This window comes from Lissotriton vulgaris, chromosome 1_1, assembly GCF_964263255.1.
Source record: "Lissotriton vulgaris chromosome 1_1, aLisVul1.2, whole genome shotgun sequence".
Taxonomy (NCBI): Eukaryota; Metazoa; Chordata; class Amphibia; order Caudata; family Salamandridae; genus Lissotriton; species Lissotriton vulgaris.
Window position 1 is genome coordinate 2100641270 of NC_141685.1, and position 22322 is coordinate 2100663591.

The 22322-nt window shown below is 44.7% G+C and overlaps 1 protein-coding gene across 1 annotated transcript in view; it reads right to left on the reverse strand.

The window, feature by feature from the left end:
• The window catches only part of DYRK4 (dual specificity tyrosine phosphorylation regulated kinase 4), a 798647-nt gene that overhangs the window by 159977 nt on the left and 616348 nt on the right, over positions 1-22322 (reverse strand). Inside the window, exon 10 of the mRNA XM_086939068.1 lies at positions 12428-12488. Coding sequence (XP_086795194.1) covers positions 12428-12488 — 61 coding nt within the window. The remainder of the gene's footprint in view (positions 1-12427; positions 12489-22322) is intronic.

Genomic DNA, 22322 nt, shown 5'->3' on the forward strand with positions numbered 1-22322 from the left:
GACAGTGATTTCGAGGTATACATGATTGATGAAATTGATGACATTTCTAACAGTGTGGATTATAATCCCCCTAAATGTGATATTTACATTGAAGGTTCGTGTTTTCCTTTCACCATTATAAACAAACAAGTTTGGAATGAATTAGGTTCTAAATCTCTTCAGATTTCTGACGTCAATCCTGTTGGATATTGTAGTCAAAAGTTACCAGTGAATGGTTATTTTGTGTCCATGATCAAATTTTTGGAGAGAGAAACCGAGGCCAAATTATATCTAGTGGAAAAAAGGCAAATCCCTTTTAGGATGGAGAGAACAAAGAGCTTTAAACATAATCCTAAATCCTAATCACCCAATGCAGGTACTTTTGACAGAAAATAATGATATTGACGGTTGGGTGCCAAAATTTCCTATTCTTTTTAAAGAAGAGTTGGGGTGTTTAAGGAAATGTAGACACTGCATTATATTAAAAAAGCAGATGTTTCACCAAAGTACATAAAGTACGGAATTTACCATTGTCATTGAGGGAGGCTTTGAAAAAGGAATTGGGCAGGTTGTGTAGTGAGGGTATAATAGAACCAATAGAAGCTTCTGAATGGCTCAGTCCGATTGTTATTGCACACAAACCGAACGGAAATATTTGCATGTGTGTGGATTTAAGAGATCTCAATGATAGTATTTGGGTTGATCACCATCCTCTTCCCCATATAAATGATATGCTGGCCACCGTAGACAATGCTAAGTATTTCTCCACGTTAGACTTATCAAGTGCTTCTCATCAGGTGTTATTACAACCAGAATCCAAGCATTTAACATCGTTCATTACTCCAGAAGGGGCATTTCAATTTGTCCGTATGCCATTTGGGTTGGCATCCGCTTCAGCGGTTTTTCAACCCATCATGCAGGGAACACTGAAAGACAGTTTTAACACGTTAGTATTCCAAGATGATATTTTAGTATGGGGAAAGGACAAAGAAGAGCACAATAATATTTTAACTGAAGTGTTAAGCAAACTAGAATTAGCTGGTTTGACTATTAGTCTAAAACAATGCAAATGTTGCCAAACCGAAGTAGAGTATCTTGGCCATACTTTAAGTTATGAAGGAATTAAACCAAAATTTAAACTTGTAGAAGATCTAGAAAAAGCCCCTGTTCCACAAAATAAGGACCAATTAAGGTCATTCTTGGGTTTGGCAGAATACTATTCAAGATTCATTTGTAATTTTTCGAACTGTGTATTTCCATTACGACAATTGATGAAAAATAATGTCACATTTTTATGGTCTGACAAGTGCCAACATGCTTTTGATGAGGTAAAGAATGCTGTGGCAAATGCTACAGCTTTAAAACCATTCAATATCAATAATAAAAGCATAATTGTGACAGATGCCAGTGGTTATGGATTAGGCGCAGTACTAATGCAAATCCACGATGGTAATGAAAGGGTAATTGAATTCGCCTCCAGAACACTCAAGGGAGCAGAAAGTACGTATTCCACCATCGAAAAAGAGGCTTTAGCGTGTTGGTGGGGTGTGCAACATTTTCGTAACTTTATTTGGGGTGTAGTGTTCGAATTACACACTGACCACAAACCATTAATTGATATTTTTTCTACTTCTGGTGCTGCAAAGGCTACTCCACGAATAGCCAAATGGATATATGATTTACAAGGATATAATTTTATCATTAAGTATGTACCAGGGATTAGAAATGTGAACGCTGACTGCTTATCACGTCTTCCTATTGACAAAGTAGATGATGTTTATTTTGATTATGATGAGGAAGAATGGGTTGCGCCCAAAGTAAGTGAAGTTTGTCAGGCCATAGAAGAAGCAGAATGGAAGAAGGCAATATTAGATGATGAGATAATCAAAAGATTTGTAGGGTGTCTTCCGTTAAAGAAAGGTTGGAAGTCGCATGAAGACATAATTATTTACAAAGAGTTATGGAGTGAGTTATCTTTTGTGGATGGTATTTTGAGAAAGAATGATACATTGATTGTACCTTTTTCTATGAGATCTAAGTTGTTACAATTGTTACATGAAGGCCATGGAGGCATGTCAGCCATGAAAAGGAAAGCCAGGGATGATCTTTGGTGGTCTGGAATGGACAGACAGATTGAAAGGTATGTGAGGGATTGCGTTCAATGTTCACGTGGTGACAAGACTCATGTAGTTCAAGAAACTGCCATTCATCATGTGAATTGGCCCAAGCATGCTTGGGAAAGATTGGGAATTGATATTTGCGGTCCCTATGATATTTTGGGTTTAGGAAGCAGATTTGCCATTGTCATAATGGATTATGTTTTTTTAATGGCCTGAAGTGACATTTGTGCGTTAGGTTGAAGCAGACACTCCAGTCTATCATCCTTGTGGGAATGGTCTTATTGAACGGTTTAACCGTGTCTTGGGTGAGTGTATCCAGATGGCGGTTTACAATCAAGTGGATTGGAAATGTTTGGTAAAGAAGATGTTATGGAATTATAGACCGACACCACACTCAGTTACAGGCGAAACGCCCTTTTGTTTGCTCAAGGGCAGGGTTCCTTGCTCGATTGTTGTTCCCGCATGGATGTGAAGGTGTGGTAGGAAAACCATTGATGATAAGGAAATAAGATTCTAAGTAGAAGATTATCAGAAGTCGTATGAACGCAGACATAATGACAGAATAATCAAAGATCCCCAACAGTTTAGTGTGGGAAGTTTTGTGAGAGTAAAGTTGGGAACGTTACAACATAATGGTGATTCAAAATTATCTGATCCCCAAAAAATTGTTCCCATCAAAGGATATTTTTAGAAACTTTCGGGTGGTAAGTTGTGGAATGCCAATCGTTTATCGAAATGCAATGAAACAGAAGTGCGTGAATGGTTACCAAAAGATGATCACAGTTCTGCTGTGACTAACGAAGCTAATGATGCTCCCATTCATGACACCAAAACTTCTTTGTGTACAAAAAATTCTTCATATATCAAACCTATTGTCAAACAACCAAGTTCGCGTGCTAAGTATTTGCCTAAGAAATTTCAAGACTATGTTATCTATAATTGAATTTTTTTTATTTTTTTTTTTTGTTTTAAAGGAAAAGGATATGTTGTATTCTTATGATGTTCATTACCTTGGCAGCTGCTGCCTGGCAATGGAGGCTTCCACTCCGGGAATCCGGCTGTGGAGTCCAGTAGTGGGCAGTTGCTTTTAGAGCCAGCTGTTGGGGGTTGCTCCTGTTGGCATCAATAAAACTATTTACTTCAAGCAAACCTGTGACCCTGTTCCTTAAAAGTTGCTGTATGAGAAGGCAAGATCAAAGTAGCAGCAGAAAGTAACTCACTTGAATAGTTGGTATAGGCCAGGTGTCTCTCAGTGACAGAAGCTAATTTAGGCCGAGTTGGAAGTTAGTCAGACTTTGGCCGGCTAGGAAAACCGTCTAATCTTCAGTACTAATCCCACTCAAAGGGGTAACATCCGAGACTTTAAAGCTGTTTCGGGCAGTCTTCCCTACGGTGACAAAAAAACTCACAATGATCAAGTGGCAATTGTTTCCACATTCAATGCCACAGTACCGACTCTGATATCCAACAGCCAATGAACTTCCTTAGCCGGGCTCCTGACCTATCTCCCCCAACCATTACAAGTCATCAAGTTTTTCTTCCACTAATATAGTATAGATTCCTCATACTTGATCGGTTGTGCTCCAAAGTAGGATTTGATTTTAGAAAATCTGATTGGAAAAAATTATGTATCTATCTTGTCTCACAAAAACCTCACAGTAGAGGGAAATCCTGAAGGAATATCATCCCATGTTTTCTAAACACATAAAACAGGTGCAGAAGACAGACGTTAATACAAAGAGAGTGCCCTTCCACACATGCACTGATATCACTGCTGCACCAATGAAATGGAGAAGTGGCCATCCCCATATTCTAATTTTGCAGTGTAATACTCCAAATGCCATGAACATTAGCAGGAATTAACCAATGCTTGAATTGTGAATGACACAACATGTAGGGGCTGCAGGAAAGCTGGGCTTTATCTCTGTACATTTCATTGGCTCTTTTCTGCCAAACCTGAATAGATTTATTGTTGTGTAGCGGAAGTATTGGTATTGTCATAGTGATTACTCGCAGAGTGCAGTCTATAAGATTACTATGCAAAAATGGTGCGGAACAGAGATAGAAAATAAAAGACTAGTTATTACACATCCTCAAAAAATCTAAAACCAACTCTGTTTACAGTTTACAAATGCAACGTACAAAAGTGATATAGATATACTCAGTGCCCTGCTCTCAATGGACAATTGCACAACTGTTATAAAGACCCTGCGGGCCTCATTTATCAGGGATTCACGCAACACCCCAAGCCAACTTCGAGCACTGTGTGAAAGGGCAGAATGCCCTGTATTTAACACAATATAGCGCATTCCTGTTCTTTCCCCAGTGGTGGCACGCTTTGGACTGCCGAGAGCCAACGCAGGCACCCTAGCACCATGGCTCAAGGGTGCCGCATGCAGGATTGTTTTTGTGCAGTAAAGGGCTCCGTCCTGAACAAAAACAATCGTCAGAGGCATATTCCTCTATCTATGTGTGCTGCAGCATGATATGCACTGGGGAATAGGAGACAAGATGGCCGATCAGTTATGCCTGCACCAAAATCCTACATATATCCTGTACTTGTATGAGCATCCATCACCCTAAATACCCTAGATCGAATGGGAATGAGTGATGAGTAGGAAGGCCATGAGACAAAATCAGAGTGGCTGGCCAGGCAGAAATGGATTGGTAGAGGCCTTCCTAGACTTACCTCTAATATGATGGTATCAGCGAGGCAGTGGAGATTGCACATCTAAACATTTGGTGGATATTGAGCTCTGGGTGACCATTGCGGCCAGGGCTGGGGAGTGAGGTGAGGGGTTAATGGCAACAGGCTGAAGGAAGTGGAGCAGGCTAACCGAGACCCATCTGGCCCTGCCCCTAAGGTGGCAGATACCACAAGGGCTCCAGGGCAGTGAGGAAGACATCTGTCCAGCGCCACTCCTCGGACAATTCCAACTTTTGGTGCAGGCCCTGCGACCATGTGGGTGTGACTGATGAGAAGACTGCTGCCGCAGTCTGGTAGGAGGAGACGGCTGGAGCAGCACGTATAGAGCAGCACGGCTCGTGACTGCGCTCCTCAGTCGTCGCTTGCCTGCTGGAAAGGTGGTATGGGACCTGGCAGCTAGAGAAGTGTACTAGCCCTCCCATCTTTACATCTAGCCTTCCCTGGGCCTCTGGCCTCACAGGCACAGTTGGTGCAAGACGAGGAGGCGGTGTATAATGTCGCCATCAATGTCCTTTGCAAGGCCTAAGGAACTGCTGGATGCACTCAAAGGGCCGACAAAGAAGATCAAAACCCACCCAAGAACAGAGATGGTTTAAAGCATGGGCAAAGTAGGTAATTGCTCAGGGCCCCCACCTTCCATGGGGCTCCCAGGGAAGGGAAATGTAATCTCCCTCCCTCTAGCACACCCCTGTCTGTTTCTATATCTGAACCTCTCCTCTTCTTTCTTCCTACATCTACCACTGCCTCTCTCTCCGCCCAGTGTCATCTTAAGGATTTTTGGGGTCCTCAGAAATACATATTTCAACAGTTTTTGTGTGAAACCTGTTTGAAAAAGTTTTTTTGCCATTATACATGCTAATTCAACGTCGTAACAAACAGGGCCTTGAAAATATTTATGGCCCGGGGCCACAAAAATCCTTAAGACGACACTGCCAAACAGAAAGCCACGTGCACACCTTCAGTAGCGGTTTTAACAGACAGGGATGAAGGCTGCCAGTGAAGAGATGAGACACAACAACAAGAAAGACAAGGCAGAACAGCAGATGGTCGAACATGACAGGTTAACATCTTACAAACCATGAATTAAGAATCAAGAATAAATGGCTGAAAGATTCCGCTAGATGAATGGTGCAGACTAGAAAGCGGGGTAGATAGGTCCCCTCCACATCAAACTATCCAAGACATAATAGAGTTTTCATGACAATATGCCCTAATTGAATCTGCGACCCCTGGCTTTAGCGGTTGACACTGCACTCTATACAGAAAACCGCAAAGATGTGGCAAAACTATGGATATAAGTTTGATCTGAGAAAGAGGAATTATTGTGGGAGGGAGGGCGACAGACCTTTCCAATGTTGAGGCATGAGCAGTTTTCAAGCTCGGGGGAAAAAAGCAACAGTGGAGAGGGGAAGGAAGTCAAATTTGGGAATGTTCCAATTACAGTTCAGAATATAAGTTCACTGATCAACCAGTACTTCAGACCAGGACCAAGGGGCAGATAGCTACACAGCATAGGATACAGAAGAAAACATAGAAGAGATAACACCCTTAGAACATATTGTGACATAAAAAATCCTCTCCTGGTCCGTAAATAGTATACAAACCAAATTAAGAGAGGAATAATGGCCCAGTACATACGTTGATAATCCCGAGACATTGCGTTACTCTAGAAAACTCATCTGATGAGGGCTAAGTGCAAAATCCTGGAAAGGGTTCCATATGGCTTCCACCAAGGGCCTAGAGGGGGAACAACACTGACAAACAAAGGCCCCCCACCAGCCGCGGCCGGTAGTGGGAGAACCGGCCAGGCGGTGACGTGGAGAGGGAGAGGGGCAGGGTGGGGGGTAGTAATGTATGGATTACGGACTTTAACAGGTAAGTAAACATAAAAATAAATAAAACGAATTTCGTTGCACGCACTGCATCACCAAATGCTATGCAGTGCGCGCAACAAAATTTGTTAACTACTATAGCAGAAAGATTATGCAGCCCGCCAAATCCACGGTAGCGGTGTGGCAACTGTTGCATCAGCGGTCTGACCGACTGATTATGAGTACTGCCGGAGATCTGTGATACCTTGGCTGTGGCACAGTGGTCTGCGGGCTGCAATATGTTGGTGGTGCCACATGCATATTATGAGTTTCCTCACCACCACAGTTTTGATGGCGGTGAGGCAGCCATGAAAAGTGTGGCAGTGAGGAAACTAAGGGGGCCCTACAGGGCCACCTGGTGTCTCAGGGCCATGCTAATGCATTCAAGGGGCACATGGTGTGACCCCATGCCAGAATGCACACCCAATTCCTGTACAGCATGGACTTAACAGTCCTTTGCCTGAGTCTTCCACAGGTCCAGAAGAGATCTGAAGAGTGGGTCTGAAGGTCCTACTTTTATACCTGGGGATAGCTTTCAAATGGGAGAGCTTCTGAAGATATCTCCACACAGAGGTGTTTCGGATTTCCTGCCTTCCTGCTCTGGTCCCAATCTGTCTGCATTCTCCAAAGGCTAGAGTAAAGCTCTTTGCGCGTGAGATGAGATGGCATCTTTGAAGTGCATGTGTCACAGGTGGTAGCCCCGCTTCCCTCATCAAATCAGGATGGTCCATCTTGCCAACACCCAGGCCCTCCATTGTGATACTATCTACGAAGACGGCACAAAGGCCAGCTGGCAACTACACCTAGTCATGTAACCCAGGAAACAGGATGCAGGCACCAGAATGTTAGGACAAGTAAATGCCAACTTTCTTAAAGTGTCATTTTCAGAATGTTGACTTAATAGCTGGCTCTTCTATTTAAAGAGGATCTTAAATTCCAATTCCTCAGCTACCATACATGACATTCCTACCTGCTTCCACACGCACGTTATCATTTAATAATTATAACCCAATGTTTTTCTATGGGGGGGGTAGGACTTGCAATAGCGAAAAACAAATTTGAGAGTTTTTTACTACCAGGACCTGTGAAACTTAAAAGTACAAGTCCAACTTTTTAAATACAGCACACCATGCACTATGGGCTGTTTAGCCCTACGCTAGGGGTGGCTTATATGTAGTAAAAAGGAAGGCTTGAGCCTTGCAAAAGGTTTCTTTCGCCAGGTCGAAACGGCAGTTTGAAACTGCACACACAGGCTGCAATAGCAGGCCAGAGGCATGTTTTTAAAGGGCTATTTGAGTGGCCGACACAACACGTGCCTCAGGTCCACTAGTAGCATTTTATTTACATGCACAGGGTACATGTAGTACCACTTTACTAGGGACTTCCAAATAAATTAAATGTGCCAAGTGGGTTTAGAACAATTTTACCATGCTTAAAGGAGAGGGCACGGAAAACACAAAGAGATGATGGACAGAGCACTGACATTTTTCAGACACTCACCCCCAGTCACAGATCTGGGTTGAATCCATTATTTTTATTTAGCTCACTTCGCTAACCCAGTTCAGACCCAGCCATATGCATATTAGTCTTGATCCTTGACTAAAGGACACTGCACAAGCACTTTAACACCTGTTAGCAGTGGTAAAGTGCACAGAGTCCTAAAAGCCAACAAAAAGGGTTCAGAAAACAGGAAGGGTCAGGTCCTACAACTCCTATACATTACAATCCTGAATTAAGAGCAGAGCCCGACCGGATCCATTCGTTACTTGGCAGGACATTACGCGTTGCATGTTGAACAATATGTTCTGGGGGGAGTAACATCAAGTCCTTTAATTACTATAAACAAGACTAGATTTAAGGGAGAGTATTCAGCTCACAAAGATCCAGCACTAAATCTTACCACCCCATAACAATGGAGTGAACACCAGGGATCAGTCCCCTAGGAAAAATTGTGTAATGCTCCAGGTGTCAAGTGAAATGTCTCATTATTTTATCAATTGCTATTAAATGCTACAAATGTAAATGTAAATGTATGTATACTTGTAAAGCGCACTATCACCTGACAGGCATCTTGGCGCTGTATACCGCTGTGGAACCCATCCTGGATTTCCCTGTGAGATGCTCCCTGCTGGGCACCCCCAAGGTGAAACCAGGCATCCAAGCGCTTTAGGGCCGTTGTGGAGATTACGCAAGCTATTGCCCAGAGTTGCAGAGTGGGGACCCATGATTAGAGTAGGCACCAAGGCGAGAATTATTGAGTACGTGGACATTGAGCCCAAGACCTTGCTGCATCGGGAATTGAACCCTGGTCCCGGCCAGACCTCTGCATCAGGGTCTGCCGCTCTAACCATTGAGCCACACTTCTCCAAATCACTTCTAAATAGATAAGTAGGCCATACTGATTCGCTGGAAACTTAAAGATAATCAGTGGGCACAGATTTGGAGGAACCTAAATAAGGCTACCCAAACCATTCCGGAAAGGGAAGCCCAGTCTAAACGTCTCTATAACTGGAACCCACCAAATTACACAAATGTTACCTTGGTGCTAGCCCACTTTGGAATAGAGACTGTGGCCTACTGGTAGAGCTAGCTCACATATGGGGGGAATCTCCCAAGAATCAACCCTTTTGAGGAGAGGTTTTAATGAGTATGAGAAAAATATTGGGATTCCATCTACTATTGAATTTTGTGTTATTAGGCACTGGAGCTCATCCGAATGACATTTGCTTCAACCCCCTGGGGGGGAGAATTCCCATATGGAATTATTGGAATGCGCAAAAACAATGGTGGCACCATTCAGGTGGTCAAAGGAACTTCCAAATATTGCCCACTCATGCACGAGAACTTGGAATATCATGTACATGGAAAAAACCTGCAACACGTCGGAAACGAGCAAAGATTTTGAACATGGGACCCGCTTTTGTAATACTTGATGGAGGGGGCGCATTTGATATCATACCCTCCAAGGTTGACATCCCTCAAACAGTTTTAAGCAGTGAAGTGTTAACTGGCTCCATACCTGGACAGCCTGGAGGACAGTTCCTGATTAAGTTTACCAAGGAGCAGGGTCTAATGGGGTTAGGATAATTGTGTTAGTTAAATATTCAATTACAAACTTCTTTGGCTAGACCTGGCTTTAAGGCGCATCTCGACAATGAGGGAGGGGTAGGGGTTTGAGAGATCATAACAGGCACAACTTTAACTATAGAGATGTTGAAGCGTTAATGCACATGTCATATTTGTAATAATTATGCTGCTGTGCAACCAGACCTCAAAATGTAATAAAACATCTTGGTTGAAAAAAGAAGTATAGAAACTAAAAGCATTCAAAGCGCAGGGCCGTATTGGAATATCCATTTTAGGGGGTTGATGGAGGGGACAATTTAAAACCCTTTTCAAGCCTGCAAAATGAATAAAACGATGCAGGATAAGGCTTACAAATATATACAGTTAAGACCTGGTCTACAGGCCGAGCAATGAGACTGGCCCGAAATCGCAGAATATCTATTGGAAAACAGAGTGCTTTTAGGAGAATTGGGAAAAGGGCCAATGTCAGCCCTGAAAGGACCATCTTAGACAATATGTCAGATGGGCTGACGAAACTGGGAGCCAGTTGGGAGGAGAATTTTGGAGCAATTTAGGATGCAGATGATTGATGTACCCAAGGGAAGTTATTATAAAGGCCTAACTGAACCCGATTAAATAAAAAATTCTTCACAGGGTATACTACGATAAAAGGCATCTCTATAAAATGGGATGGGCCTAATCACTAAACTGCCTGAAATGAAGTTGAAGAGGGCACCTTTCAGGACACAATAATGGGCTGCAACAAACTAAAAGCAATGCTGTCAGAGTACATTATATGAACTGGGTCTCAGAGGCGGTGGCCGACAATCTAAAGTGGAGAGCCGGCAGGGGAGGAGGGGATGCAGGGGGTAGGGAAGTAATAATACATTTAATAAAAAGACATACCTGCTGCTGGCGCTGCCAGCCGCTTAACTACTCCTCTCCAGCTCCCCTCCATGCAGTCCATTAGCCCCAGCACAGGCTCCCCATCCAATCCAGACACTGCTCTTATGCTATACTTCGCATGAGAGAAGCATCTGGATTGACCTGAGCGGGCTGGTCTGACAATCGCTCAGGCACAGGGAGCCTGTGGCTTTTCTGCAGCCTGACTGTGCAACACAGCTTTGTTGAAGTAATGTAAGTGTGCATGTCTGTTTGGCCAGCCTAAGACTGCCGGCCGAGCTGACATGTGCACTTATAAGTGCCCCCTCCTCCTCCTCTCTGCCATGGCCTGGCCCCACCCCGCCCAAGACTGCATGGCTCAGTCATGCTGCTCAGGCAGCGATAAATACAATGATAATACATTGTTTTACTATCAATTTATTTTTCATCTGCTGGCGGTGGGGCGATGCTCCTCCGCTATTAAAGAGGAGCCGCAGCTGCTGGGACTGATTATGGAAAGTGGAATGCTCCCCTTCTCCACTGCCTTGATGTGTAAATCTGGGGATCCCTAGTAACATGACACTTCCAAAAAGCAAACTTACGTTGTGCATCCTAGGACTGATTTTTGCAAAAAGGGACCTTGCAAAGAAGTTGTGTTCCCATAATGTACCTACGAAACAAGCGTTTCAAAGTAGCATGGATCGGTACATGAGGGAGGCGGAGGGAATTCTAGCTGACATCTCCTGCACTCCTAGAAGGGGAAGTGAATATGTAGGGGGGTGGGGTGTGGGGGGGGGGGGGGGCAGGTAGATGGCGAAAGGTCAAGTTTCCATAACTCATGCTAGAGACCATCATCAAAACTGATGTCGCTAATGTGAGCATGTGTCCTGCTGGTTAGGTGCCCAATGTTGTAAAGTGGCAATGAATTGGTAGTGATGTGTGAACTTGCTACTATGATTTATGATAAAAAACAAAAACCTCAATATTTGTGATTATTTTTAAAATAAGATAGGCAATAATTGATCAGTGCGTAATCTACATTTCATATTGCCCTATACTTACACAGAAAAGGTATCCAGTTTGGGTCAATTAAATTTAAGTAGTGTGAACTAGCCTCAGAGATGCAAGCTTCTACAGGCAAGCTATACATCACTTTCTATAAAATTCACGCCAGAAAGCGTTAAGCACTTGCGGCCTGATGTACTCAATGTACATTCGTAAAAAGTGGTTTCATATTGTGCCTTTTGATTTTGCGAATTGTCGGCGCTGCGTACACAAAATGGTTTTGTACATCAGGGCCTTGCTCAGTAAACGTTGTAGCTTTACGTTTACTCCCAAGAACTCGGCATCGCAGGTGCTCCTATTCTAGGATCTGATTGGTTACACACTCCTGCTTGAAAATACCAATTCTTAAGAGCTAAGACTACTGTATTGCTGCAACCATGAACATGCTGTTCAAATTCTCTTTGTAAAAATGATTATTGTTCTTGCTGCTTATTTTTCACTTCATCAGGGCCGAGGCCAGCACATGTAAACTCTACCTTGTTTCTATCTCTAGTCGCTTGGGAAGCAACAACAAGCAACTGAGGTCAGCTGTGTGCGCTATACAAAGAAATACAAAAATGAACAAGGGTGGAAGGAAGTGTCTGGGCAAAGATACCACAAATCTCGGCAAGGTCGAGAAACTTAATGTAAGTAGTACAATAGGAACGCTACTACGTAATTTAATATGATAATAGCAGCAACCAGTAAGGTACATTATTACAAAAGTCAATTACAAACATTAATTGAGCAATACGTACCAAAGAATGCTTTTCTTCTTGGTGCAGCTTTGATAAAACTGGCAGGAGGGAGTCCCAAAACCTCAAATAAAAATTTATATATGGGTATGTAAATAAATAATAAACAATCAAATAAACTTGCAAACTTTAATTTACAATAACAAAGTAAGTAAAAGAAAGCACTGACAAAACCAACATGCCTCGGAAACAAGAGACCAAGCTATTGGTTTTGTGTGCAGGTGAATACATGGCTGAAAACTTGCAATGGGATTTAATTAAACGAAAACACATTTCAAGATAGCTGCCAACGTACAGGAAGGGCATATTTACAAGGACCTTATCTCTGCTTTTTTGGCTTCAAAAACCAAAAAAGCAGAGATAAAACTAACACCCTATTTACAAGAGGGTGCTAACATGCATAATTGCATGATAGCACCCCTTTTCCCAACGCCTCTCTTTGCATTGCATCACTGGGCATTCCCCAGATGGACGACCTTGCAAATATCGCTGATTTTCACATCGCGATATTTACAAGGCTGCCCCAGCATTTTAGCACACGTTAGTTTTTTGGGAAAACTGCTGTTTTCTCCAAAACCTAACGTCTGCTAAAATGCAGACTTACCTATCCCTAACATTGGGGTGGATTATGCTGATATGACCCTGTGGGTCGTATCAGTAAGGATATTGCCGTTTTGCAGGGAACATCGCTGGAAAACCAGCGATGTTCTCTGCAAAACGGCGATAACTTCGCTATCTCTTTTTATCGCCCTGGAGTAACGCCTTGTTAATATCGCGCTACCAGGCGATAAATTCCAGAGATAGCCTGCGATAATAAAATTAGCACGACCAGCGATAATTATCGCTGTCCGTTGATAATATGCCCCAGTAATGAGTTACAACGCATGTATGTATATGTGTGAATTGCGATGCGTGTGTGTGCATGAGTCGTGACGTAGGCAGCTATCTTTAATTTACCGTGCCACAGATGGCAGATGGCCTTGTTAGAATGACACATTAAATTCAAAAAGTCAAAAGTGAGCATGAAGCACAAAGCTGTTGTAAAAACATAACAAAATAAAACAAAAATTATCTGAAGACGCATAGCATTATGGAGTGTGGGGTGTGCAGTATTGAAAAACTGGGTGACATTAAAAAAAATATTTTAACACAGAAAACGTGAGGAGGTGGGGTGAGCGAGAGATGGAAAGAGAGTTTATAAGGAGGGAAACATACACTAAATATCATCATGTATGTAGTCGAACGATACAACTCATCCAGTCGGAGCACTGTGAGATCGAAATGTTAATGGGCGTTGTTGTGTCTTCTTCGTAATAACGACAGACTACTTCTTTATGTATCTAAGAGCTTTATTCAACATGTGCTCTCAGGTCCCCGTCCCTACTCTAACTGACTAGCCCATCCCCTGGATCCTCCTCTTCCCCAGCCCACTAACTCCGCCCACCCAACTACTAGACCGCTCACAATCCCACATCTCCCCCTTTCTTAACAAAATGGAATAACCAGTTAATTCATAGTTCCTCAATAGTCGTTTAGGCCGTCGAACATCTCGTCGAGGCCGTTGGGAGCCTCCATCATAGGCAGTCTCACTCTCAAGCTGAGCGTCCACATTTGGAGGGTCTCTTATTTGGTCACAACTCTCACTGCATTCACCACTGGTTGGTTCAACTGTTCTAGTGAGAGCATCTCTCAGAGCTGGAGTACATCTTTGGAAATGGGATATATTCCTGGTAATTCTCCGGCTGTCTGATTCTGCAGTCACCATGGTGCCCTCTGGCGCGTAATGGTCAAAGGATCATCTCGGAATCGACAGTCCGTTTTCTTTTGTTGCTCTTGTTTTACCACAACAGTATCTCCTTCCTGCAGGGAGGAGGGTCTGGCTCGCCGGCGTCGATCAGCATATGATTTCATGATCTCTTTGTTCGCAACATCGGCAGCTCGGACTTCGGAATCAATGCGGGCAGGGGACACGGGTCTCAGCGCACCTTCCCATGTGGGAATTCTGATCCGGATAGGTCGACCCAGCATTAATGTCGCTGGGCACTTGCCCGTGGTGGCATGTGGGGTGGTTCTATAGGCCCTCAGCACTTCATTGAGAGCCACTGGGAGATCTGGCTTAATCAAATTTGCTTGTTGAATAGTCTTCTTGAGAGTGGCCATGAATCGTTCCACAGTGCCGTTAGCCTGTGGCCACAACAGGGTGACTTTCCGATGGTGGAAATATAAATGCTTTGCAAAGTCCTCGAACTCCTGACTAGTGAATGGGGGACCATTGTCTGTTTTCAGTTCTTAAGGAACACCCCAGGCAGCAAACACCTCATCTAGCATTACTATTGTGCTGGATGCACTGGTGGACGATACAAATTGAGCAATTGGGAATCGTGAATATTTGTCAATCACTACAAGGACATATTTGCCAGATTGCAGCGGGCCATAAAAGTCCATGGCCAATTCCTACCACACTCCTTGAGGCAATTTAGTCATTTGCAGTGGTGGCGGCAGATCTCCAGACTTGACCAATTGACATTGAGGGCAATCTCTTAATGTGAGTTCGACCATGTGATCTAATAGAGGGAACCAGACTCTTTCTCTCAACGCCCTTTTAGTTGCTACAATGCCACGTTGACCCTCATGCGCCAGATTGATGACTCCCTGGCATAGGTTCTTGGGAATGACAATTCTCTGATTCCTTAACAGGAGTCCCTCGGAGGTGGATGACAATTCCTCTTTGATGTGCTGAAATGCCTGCAGTTCTTGCCGAAGCTGTGGCTCACTCTCCCCTTCCTTATCAATGTGTCTCCACCGGTTGTTTCGCAAACAGCTCATAACTTTTTGCAGCGCTGCATCATCTCTAGTGGCTTTCTGAATGACCTCGAGGGGAACTACCGGTGGCCTGGCCTGATCCACCACAAAATAAAGATACTCCTCAGCCATAGATGGCCCAGTGATCTGAGACTGCTGTGGATGGCGTGACATATAGTCAGCAGGATTGGCCGACTTCCCAGGCTTATGCACAATGGTATAGATGAAGTCTTGTAGTCTCAAACCCCACCGTTCAAAGCGAGGCGGCATCTTTGCTCGAGGGTTTCCAAATATCGTCACAAGGGCCTGGTGATCATTCACCATCGTGAAATGTTTGCCATATATGAAGACGTGAAAATGTTCACACGCCCACACAACCGACAGGCTTTCTTTCTCTGGTTGTGAGTATGCTTTTTCTGGGTCTGTCAAACTGCGACTCGCATAAGCCACAATGTGTCTTTGATCAGTGTCGTTATTATATTGTGCAAGTATGGCACCTAGACCCACCGGACTGGCATCCACAGTGATTTCTGTCTTGTGCTTGGGTTCAAAATATGCTAGGTTGGAGGCAGACTCTACTGCCTTTTTGATCTCACAGAAGGCTCGCTCACATTGGGGGGTCCATTCAAACAGCTGACACTGCTTGGTGAGGGTTTTAAGAGGATGACTGATGGTAGCATAGTCTTTGATATACCGGGCACAATAACTGGCCATGCCCAGGAATGACCTGATGTCTCCAACGTCCTGTGGACTCTTGGCGTTATTCATGGCAGCTACTTTGTCGGGGTCAGGCTTCATCCCGGCTGCTGAAAAAATGTGCCCGAAGAACTTGAGTGTGGACCGGTGAAACTCACATTTCTCTCGATTCAAGGTCAGGTTGGCTTCCAACAATGCATGGCAAACTCGATCTAGTGCCTTGTCATGTTCTTGAGTGGTAGACCCATACACCAGTATATCATCACTGTAGTTCAGGGTGTTGGGTATATGGTGAATGGTTTGACAAATGGCTTCCTGAAATATTTCCGCTGCTGAGGATATGCCAAAACTCAATCGCTTGCAGCGAAATAACCCCAGGTGTGTGACAAAGGTCGTGATATATGGCGACTTGTCATGCAATTCTAACTGATGATAGCCTTTATTTAGATCAAGTTTGGAGAACACTTTTGCGCCGTTTAAGGCAGATATCATGTCACTCAGATGGGGCCCAGGATGGCGCTCCCGTTCTATGGCCATGTTAGGCACTCGCATGTCCACGCACAAGCGCACTCTCTCGGGCGTCCCTTTCTTGGGAACTATCACTACCGGTGACACCCAGGGCGTGGGACCATGCGTACGTTCAATGATGTCAGCTTTCAGTAACTCTTGCAGTTCATCTTCGACGGCCTGCTGGAGATGGAATGGCACCCTGTGAGGGTGTTGAGCAACAGGACGGACTTGTTCATTATGTGAAGTTTAATCTGACACTTATTCATCTTCCCTAGGCCGAGAACAACTTTGGAAATTTATGAATTATATCAGGATCATTGTTGACTTGATACAGAATTTCTACTAGGCGAAGGCGTTCAGCGGTCGGCAAGCTGAGAAGGCAGTCCGCCTCTGGACACTCAATAACATGTATGACAGCTGATATGGACTTAGTCTTATATTTAAGGGTCGTGGAGAATTGCCCAAGACAGTTCAGTGGCTCTTTAGCCATCCATGTGTACACCCAGACATGTGCTGGGTTCAAGGTGGGCATTGGTTTCATCTTTCTATACTCAGTCACTGGGAGATAATTTAGCGATGCTCCGCTGTCTAGCACAAACTTAGTGCTATGGTTTCCTACGAGGATATCGAGTCGGGGGTACTTTTTCAACTGGTCCGGGTTAGCCACCATGCTTACATATTCATTGGTGTATTTAGGTTCCCAAGATGGTGACCGAAATTCTCGGGACGGCAATCTGCAGATCCACTGAGATCGTCTCGACTCTCTACTAGAGTTTGGGGACTCAGGCAATGATTGAGTGTGATCTTGTGAGGTTCGCACGTGGTGACGCCGAGCGCCCGGCCTGGACGTTCGAGCTGCACCATTCCTCATTTCACCTCGAGGATCTCCACGCATAGCTTCCAAATGGTCCTTGTGCTTGCACTTCCGACACTGCTGGTCCATCACAGGACAGGCGTCTGTATGTGGGAGCTCATAACCACAACGATAGCATTTCTTGGTACGATCTGCCCTTTTGTCTAGCCAACGGGTTTCAGGGCGCCGGTGTCCGGCTTGCTGGTGCCAGGCAGATGGCCTGTTTCTTCTGGGCCTTTCTCTGGAACGCTTGCGGGATCTGTCATTCTGGACTCTGTTGGCCTGCTCTCTTTTCTCCGCACGCCCTGACTCCATCTTCTTGGCGTGCTCCTCGGCCTGATCGTGCACCCTTGTCATCTCCTCAATTTCATCAAGTTTGTGACTTTTCTTTAACAGCTTCCTTCTAAGTGCTTCAGATTGACACCCGTCTATGATTCGAAGCCGTATGGCATCTTCAGTGGAAAATGTGTCAAAATTGCAATATTGTGATAGTCGGCGCAGTCGTGTTAAGTAAGTGCTCATCAGCTCTTCTTTGTCCTGTCGAGCCTGGTGAAACATGTATCTCTCGTAATCAACATTACGCTTGTGCAGGAACATTTTGTTTAAGGCTTCACGAACTTTGGCATACGTCCCGGTTTCAGCCGGGGGCAGTGCTTTTATTACTTTGCTAATGTCTTTTCCAACTAAATTAAGCAATGCAATCAACTGGTCTTCATCCACCGTCACCTTGGACCCTTTGATGTAGTCCTCGAAGTCTTCAACCCACTCCTGCAACCGTGGACCCATGCTTCCACCAGCTATCAGAGTCGATGGCTCTGGGGGCCTCAGGTGGGTCATGCCCACCAGGATTGGCTTGGCTTCTCTTTGTGGTGATTTGTGCATTGACATGATGAATGATTTATATAATGTTCCTGTTTCCTGTGACACTCTATCTCTCTTGGCCACGTGTGGTCATTTGGATTGTCTTGTGCTTGTTCAAGAACTCTGTCGCTGCCTCTGGGCAGTCGTGTGATTCACTGTTCACAGTTTCAAGTGATGCCCTTATTCACGCTGAGCCATCATCTCATGTTATTCATGTTTTCATCAGTTCATTACCGTGTGGCTTGGAATGTCTCAGGCTTGTCTTCATGCAACAGGGTCACCTCATTCATGTGACTCGTCGGTACACTGTACTCGTGACACTTTATGTCTTGCCTCTCGGGGCGAGGCGCTCTTGGTACAGTCCGTTATTCGATCATTACTGTGTTCGAATTTCTTTAACTGAATGGCGCGCACTGATGCCTGACTCCAAAATGGCCGCTTCACTATTGACCAGGGAGGTCCTTCCCGTCTTGCCTGACTTCAAAATGGCCGCTTGATTGACGGCTTTCACTCTGCGATGTCTGACGACATGCACTCTTCACTCGCACGATGCGTTGCAACAGGGACTCACCGGTCGCCACCACACCGCTGGCACAACGATCTCTCCAATCGTCTGCCTGTCTCTCGCCGGCCACTCCGCTTCACCAGGTACGCTTGGGCCGCAATTCAAACTTCGGCTTTTCGCGCGCATGCCACTTCGCACGCTTTTGGGGTGAGGGTCGCTCGTGGCGGGCTATCTCATCTGTTCAGTACTTTTCCACGCATTTATCCTGATCTCACACTTCTTACGATTTCGTAGCACAGTGGTACTAGATGACTTCAGAGCTTGTCAGTAGGCCTCATACCACGCCGGGCCTCTTAGCTTCTCACCGCTTCAGGCGCGTACCGGCGCCAAATTCAAAACTTCACCAATGCTCGACTGCGCTTCTTCGCTGGGGCTCTACGCCATCTCCCGATCACGGAACAGATATGAACTGCTGGCCTCTCTTCTCTGGGCGGCAATTCTTCTTGGTGCACCTGCGTCGCAACAGCGACTTCCTTCCCAATTTCTAGGAACGGGACCGAATGTCATTTGGGGGTTCAGGGACAGCAAGCTGTGCATCCCATCCTCGTCGCCAGTTGTTGTGTCTTCCTCGTAATAACGACAGACTACTTCTTTATGTATCTAAGAGCTTTATTCAACATGTGCTCTCAGGTCCCCGTCCGTACTCTAACTGACTAGCCCATCCCCTGGATCCTAATCTTCCCCCAGCCCACTAACTCCGCCCACCCAACTACTAGACCGCTCACAATCCCACAGGCAGGACAAACACAAGAATAGGGAGGAAAGCCATTGAACCAGAAGCAGACAACTGTGACAGACAACAAAGCTATCCAAGTCAAGTAAATTTTTTTATGAAAAGGAACTCCGACGGAGGTACACACGCCAAATAACAACGATAAAAGAAAAAAAGCAGCAGTGCATAGTATATATTACAAAAATCAGCTTTAAAAAGATTTGTTCCTCCAAACCCTAACATACATAACAATTCATAAGTATGACTTATTAACATTTTGTGAATTCGACTTTTAAGATAGATCCAAGAAACAAGGCCTCCAAAATGTAATGTTGACTGCACAGCAAAGACCTAAATGAAGACTTCATGCATAGTGCAATATGAAATGAGCAAATATTACATTTTTAAATATAGATTCAATATAAAAATGAATCTAAAACATAGAGGCCTAAAAGAGAGACAGTTGCAAAATACAAAACATACAGAATACACCAACCAGAATATACAATCACAATTGCTATTAAAGGCTTAGAAAGTATTTGAAGAATTGATAGACCTTTCTACAGAACATTTAGTTAGGTGGAAACATTAAAAACCTCCAATGCGGAACGTATGCCATCTGTAACACTGGACTGAAAAAGAGTACATGATTGAGATCTTGGATGTATAACTGGCAAAACTTGAACATTCTCTTCTCTTTCGGTATATTATCCCTTATGTCAGTAAGGACACCCAACGGGAGCAAATCTATTCTCAATAAACAGGGTGAATCCTCTGACTCCATGAGGGAGATTCCAAATTAAATAAGGCTGAGGTTTATTCCCCAAATTAGTCTTCAAAACCACTCGGTTACGTTGGCATAGGATAATATCTCTGTCCAGATTTATATTAAACAGAGAGTTTTTTATGTAGCACTTAAGAGCGGACTTGGGCAAAGAAGAGTCTACATTCAGATCAAGCCCCAAAATGTCCTTAGCCCGCTCAAAGGATCTATAGAGAGCGCTCTTTTCTTTTTCAAGAGAACATTTTCAGACTTCACAGTGTTCTATCCTCTCCACAAAAGCGATTTACCCCGCCTCAAAACAGCGTGCAAAGAGAAGTAATAAGATGAAAGTAAGCCAAACTCCAAACAAAGAGCATGAGGGGCAGCAAGCGTGTTCAATATGCATATCTGGCATAAAATGTGTCCTTCAATACCCTCGAAAATGTGCTAGAGCTTTAATTCCAGCACTTCACAAGCATAGCATAGTGAGGGGGGATTTTGACTCAATAAACAGACAGGACTTGCCCAAAATGGCGTCTCCCACAGGTTTTTATAAGATCTATTAAGGGATTTTGCCTGGGAGCATGCCCAGCTCGAACACAGATTTATATGATCATAGTCTCACCCACTCTTAGAAAAGACCACACCAAGATAAAGATACGAGTCCACTTTTTTAAAATTAGCCATACCTACATACCAGTTAAATTTAAACTTCATTCTAGCATCATTTTTACGAAAGAGTAAGATTTTGATTTTAGAAATATTTATTTTCAGAAAGCGGTCTTCTGCATACTTCACGAAGGCTGAGAGACGACGCTGTAAGCCAATGGAAGTCAAGTCTATATTGGCTACATCGTCAGCATATAGTAAGGAACTAATGGACAACATACCAATTTTTTGTCTAAAGCTTGCGGGGGAAGATTTAGGGCCCTTTTTATACAGCGATACAATACTGCTACCTTTCCAAGATGAATGGATTTTCCCAGAGTGGTAACAATGGTCAAACAGTAGCCCAAAAAAGATCCCAAGGTACAGTTTCCTTTTTAATAGCTGCAATGGAAAACCTATTCAGCCCCAATCCCCCAGATAGTCTGGCATTCTTTATAAAATCCATGATTTAATATGCTAAAGGAGCACCATACAGTGCGAGCATCTCTTCATCTACATGAAGCGACACGGAGTTATTTACTTCAATATTGCTTGAATATCAATCAATCAATCAATCAATCATAGCATTTATAGAGCGCACTACATACCCATGAGGGTCTCAAGGCGCTAGGGCGGTGGGAGCTGCTACCGTTGGAAGAGCCAGGACTTGAGGAGTCTCCTGAAAGTTAGAAGGTCATTGGTCTGCTGCAGGTGGATGGGGAGGGTGTTCCATGTGTTTGCAGCGAGGTGGGAGAATGATCTGCCGCCTGCGGTCACTCTTCAGATGCGGGGGGCGGGGGCTGGGGTGGGGTCTGCGGAACGGAGCTTGCGGGTGGGGGTGTAGAGGCTGAGTCAGCTGTTGAGGTACGCTGGTATGGTGTTGTGGAGTGCCTTGTGAGGATGGGTGAGATGTTTGAAGGTTATCCTCTTGTTGATGGGGAGCCAGTGCAGGTCTCTCAAGTGAGGTGTGATGTGGCGGCGGCGAGGGATGTCGAGGATCAGACGTGCGGATGCGTTCTGGATGCGTTGGAGCTGTTTCAGGAGTTTGGTCATGGCTCCTGCGTAGAGTGTGTTTCCGTAGTCCAGTCTACTGCTGACAAGGGCCTGGGTGACCGTCCTTCTTGTTTAGGTGGGGATCCACTTGAAGATCCTGCGAAGCATGCAGAGGGTGTTGAAGCAGGAGGAGGAGATGGCGTTGACCTGCTTCGTCATGGAGAGGATGGAGTTGAGGATGACCCTTAGGTTGCGTGCGTGGTCGGGGGGTGTGGGGGGTGCTCCAAGTGCAGTCAGCCACCAGGAGTCGTCCCAGGCCGAGGGGGTGGATCCGAGGATGAGGACCTCTGTCTTGTCTTGAGTTCAGCTTTAGTCGGCTGTTTTTCATCCAGTCGGCGACGGCCTTCATTCCTTCGTGGAGGTTGGTGTTGGCAGTGTGGGGGTCTTTGATGAGGGAGAGGATCAGCTGGGTGTCGTCGGTGTAAGAGATGATGT